Source organism: Cynara cardunculus (genome assembly GCF_001531365.2).
Source record: "Cynara cardunculus var. scolymus isolate 2C chromosome LG 13, CcrdV1, whole genome shotgun sequence".
In the NCBI taxonomy this organism is placed as follows: Eukaryota; Viridiplantae; Streptophyta; class Magnoliopsida; order Asterales; family Asteraceae; genus Cynara; species Cynara cardunculus.
The window spans coordinates 10,654,282-10,658,694 of NC_037540.1; the positions used below are offsets into that span (position 1 = coordinate 10,654,282).

General features: G+C 33.8%; 1 protein-coding gene across 1 annotated transcript; it reads right to left on the reverse strand.

Annotated features, from left to right (window-relative positions):
• Positions 1 to 1,246: 1,246 nt before the first annotated feature.
• On the reverse strand, positions 1,247 to 3,091 carry LOC112525721 (LOB domain-containing protein 1-like). The gene is made up of 2 exons (XM_025135958.1): positions 2,783 to 3,091; positions 1,247 to 1,739 (listed from the first exon to the last, which is right to left on the reverse strand). The coding sequence occupies exons 1-2, from the start codon at positions 3,089 to 3,091 to the stop codon at positions 1,407 to 1,409; spliced, it is 642 nt and encodes a 213-aa protein (XP_024991726.1). The 3' UTR covers positions 1,247 to 1,406.
• Between the last annotated feature and the right edge of the window lie 1,322 nt (positions 3,092 to 4,413).

Genomic DNA, 4,413 nt, shown 5'->3' on the forward strand with positions numbered 1-4,413 from the left:
TCCCGCCGCATTGCGTGGGTACACAACTAGTTATTTCTATAAATTATTTACGAATAATGAAATCCAATTCCATTTCAAATCCTACAAATCAAACACACCAATGATTTCAAATGCATTTTAATCAAAAAATTTCCAAATCCAGATCCCTCCATGAAATCCAAATCCCTAAAAAATAATCTTGCAAACCAAACGGAACCTAAGTAGTTTTAAGAAATTATAATATATATTTGGACTATTTTTATGCTATCGACCATGTTTAGCATCATCTTTCTATTTTCTTGTTATCGTAAGATGTTTTATATATTTTGTACAAAAAAATTATAAAGAGACAAACAGGTTAAGTTTTCTGATTCTATTTTTTTTTTCCTCAATTATTTTGCGGTTTTTTTACACAAAGAAAAAAACATCCACTCGACAACTATTCAAAAGGCCAATTGGGAATTAAAAACGTTGGATTTAGGACAATATGGTACACTTCTTATCAGTAACGTCACCATCCCTTAACTTCTAAGCTAACCCCGTTTTTTTAAAATAAATTTTGTTTTTCAATCAGTTTCAGCAAATTAAAATCTTTCTAATTTATGATTTTATAACATTGCTTCGCAAGATAATCGAGACATTTCGTATGCGTTATTTATATAGCATGCTTACCTATGTCGATCTCTAAATTCTACTGATTTATCGTGATCATGTTTCAAATTAATATTCATATGCAATTTTGGAAGTCACAAACATCTAAACATATGTTTGTTAGAACGAATGAACGAGTTTATCAAATATTTTAAATATGGGCATGTGAAATTATAATCTTGGATGATACCAAAATCGACATTTGTACTTATGCACCATCACTTTTTTTTGTTAACCTGGATATCCAACCCGTTATGCGAGCCGACTAATCCCAGGGCGACCACCTGGCAGGTAGTCCGAAGTCATCGCATTTAAACTCCGTGGCCACAAGGGGATTTTTGTTCCTTCTTGGATTTGAATCTGGGACCTCCAGGCACTATTGACCTTTGGAGTCAAACTCAAACCAATTACGCACCACCCTTGTGGTTTTTAAAAACTGTGAACCAATCAGGCATCACCCTTATGCATCATCAGATTATAACATAATGTTAGTTTTACAATATATTAAATATTAAACAGTTGATTATTACAGTTTCAAACAACAGATATTTGATGGATGTATCTGATTTTTTTCAAACATTTTCAAAATATCAACTTAATTGTAGTTGAAATACAACATGTAATTTTCATTTCTTTATGACCCGTTATGGGATGAAAGGTACATTCTAATTAAGTTTAATAAATATCTCATAAACTATGTTAGCAAAGTCTCGTCGCTCTCTTATCATACCACCTCTCTTTTCATCACGAATTTTAAACGAGAATAACACTTGAATTCAAGTCCAAAGTGGTCCAAGACTGCCAAGATTGGCATTATCGTCAAAGAAACATATGTTGTCATAAAGTGTTTGTTGTTGTTGCAGCGGGGGTGAGACCGGTAGTGGTGGTTGATCCATTTGCATACGGATAAGTGTTAAAATGTTGGATTGTCGACATTGTAGATTGACCATCTCTGCTTGTGCCTTTGCTAACTCTCCTTGCAGCTCACTTATTTGCTTTTGTAGATGACAAATCGTGCCTGCACACCCGTAGACAGGATCTCTAAGCCTGGCGTTGGCTTCATAAACCATACTGCTGACAGCATCAGCTCTACTAGACTCTGGAAGTTCCTATAACACACATACATGTCACTATCAATGCCATAATCAAACGAGTCTTAAAGTGTAAGTAACTTTATATATCACAATAAGTATCTCATAACTAGAGTTTTATCCCGCTCAAATATATATAAATAATTTGAATTTCGTAAATTTATTGGACTAAAAATATCGATAATAATTTAAAAAAAATTAGTCACACTCACACGTAAAAAAGTCAAATGTTCATTTGATAACGAAAAAGGTCTTTGGAAAAGAATAGTCGAAGGACAAAAAAACTTTTTTTGGGTATTTAATTATCGATGAATTCACACTTTTTTATCAATAACGTTTTTAGTATTACCGTTTAGTTTGCAGCGTACTAGTAAGGTTCAGGAATTGTAATGGAAATCTCAACTTCCCTGATTTCAAATTCACGCGCTACTAAAGCCCTTGATTATAGAGGTTCACTTACGGTTGCCTGGGGAATTAATCGACGCATATAAATTGGCCTAGAAACTCACCGTTACCCAAAAAAACGTTTATGGTATAACTTATTAACCCAATGAAGAGATTAAAAACAATTCCCAAAAAATATACTTGTTGAATTTTTTGTAGATTTTCTGGTCAATGAAAATGGGATGTGAATGGTATGATCTGTCCGTCAATGGTCTTGTGAGTGGTTGATAAACTGCGATTGCAGTTTTCTTTAGGAAGCTGTGAGGCTTAACAGACAAAGAAAACGGTGGATACTTTTCCACACATTTAAAGAGTAGAAGAACGATTCATGAAGACACATAATTTACCAAAAATTGTGAAAAATATTTTTTGTGAATTTCCAGTTACATGTAATATTATTTAAGAAATATTGCACAGGTAAAGTTGGTTTTATATATGTATAGTGTAAAATCCCAAGTTCGTTTGGAGAGAGAAGCGGAGATTATTTTATAACGAATTAAAAATCTTTTTTATCAGACGTATTTTAAAACCGTAACTTCAATTATCTAAAAGACAGACAATATTTTATACAGTTGACTTGGTACGTTACATATAAGTCGAATATAGATTAATGGTACCTGCAACAACTTGATGATGTTACTAGCGCCAAAAACTCTATGTGCAATGGTGAACTTATGGGGGTCATTGGGTGGGAAGTAGGGTGCCAACATGCATTTCTCGATGCACCGGCGTCTCAGAATCTTGCAGGCGGCACAAGGGCTGAGCACCACCGGATGAGGTGGCGGCGGCGGAAGGACTAGAACGCTGGTGGGGCTAAGCTGAGATGAGGGTGGTGAATGGGAGCGTGAGTAAGCGGAATCAGTGGAGATGGTCATGGGTGTGGCGGCAACGGCGACGGCGACGGCGGTTTTCAGGCAACCTTCCATGAACACAGATATTTTAATTAAAGGAGACAAGATGGTTTTAATTAATTAATATGTAAGCAAAAGAGAAAAGAGGGTAGGGGAATATATAGAGGAGAGGGGGTGGTGATGATGTCATCTACCATGCCTTGGATGCTGTGGTGACATCAGCAGATTTGGCGGCTTTTACCCTGTTGCGGCGGTGTTGAAGTCAACACAGATGTCCCCACCAAATTAAACACATAATCAAGCAACAAAAAACTTGTCGCATTTTCATACATTTTTTTATTGCTTAACATGTTTTTTCACAACCTTGGAAAATAAAACAAATAACTCACACAAATCCTTCTCATTTTTGGTGAAATTTGAACCTTTATTTTTTAAAAGACCAAAAACTCACATACCGTTAGGTCAAAAGCCCTTTGGTAAAATTGTATATCTTCATAGGCTTAAGAAAGATGTTGTGAGAGTTTGTAACAACTAGTGGATAGTTTGTTACATGTCTTTGATGGATTTATATGTTGTATAGAAATATGAATAAAGAAGGCAAAATAATAGTCAACAAAACAAGTATTCTATATTGCTTTTCAAATTATATATGTGGCCATGTATTATCATTTATTTATGAATATTTTAAATTTATTTAAATTTATAAGAAATATACTTGTGTTATAACTTTTGTGCCACAAATTATTATTATGGATAATAACAAGGTTCGAGAATTTTATCTGGTGAGGGTATCTAATTTGGTTTACTGACGAAGAGGCTGTTTATTAAACACTTACTTTGTAAGTGCTTAACGAATAAATTTTCTAATCGGATGAACATGAGAAGGGACAAGAATCTTACCGGGTAAGAACGATGAGAATGATGGAGAGTCTTACCCGGTAAGTGAAGATGACGACTTTTACCCAGGTAAACGCTTACCTAGTAAATTGTTGCATTCGATATACTTTGATATACTAAAATCTTACGCATCTAAATAAATTATAGTGTTGATTCTTATTAGTAAGCGCTTACCGATTAAGAATTTGGGTAAACGACCCCTAAACATGACGCTGTTTTGATTAACTAAAGTTTTACTCGATAATACAGGAAAGAGTGTTGAGTGTTATGGGTAAACGTTCAGATAAATGCCCCTAAGTAGATAGGTCATGGGTACAATCAAAAATCGTAACAATGTAAAACTTCTTTGGTTTTTTTTTGGAATAATCTCAAAATATTCTTTGGAATTAGTTCAATTCAAAATTATTTATTTTTGTGTTGCAAAATTAATAAAATAAATGATTTTTAATTTTTTTTTCTTCCAAATTTGTGAATAAATGTATTAATCATTATTTAATGAT

Bases quoted from the DNA above. Each gene is read 5' to 3' on its own strand.
- LOC112525721 (XM_025135958.1), bottom strand. From the start codon at position 3,091: ATGGAAGGTTGCCTGAAAACCGCCGTCGCCGTCGCCGTTGCCGCCACA. The intron at 1,740-2,782 runs GTACCATTAATC...TGTGTGTTATAG, and splicing joins ACATCATCAAGTTGTTGCAG to GAACTTCCAGAGTCTAGTAG.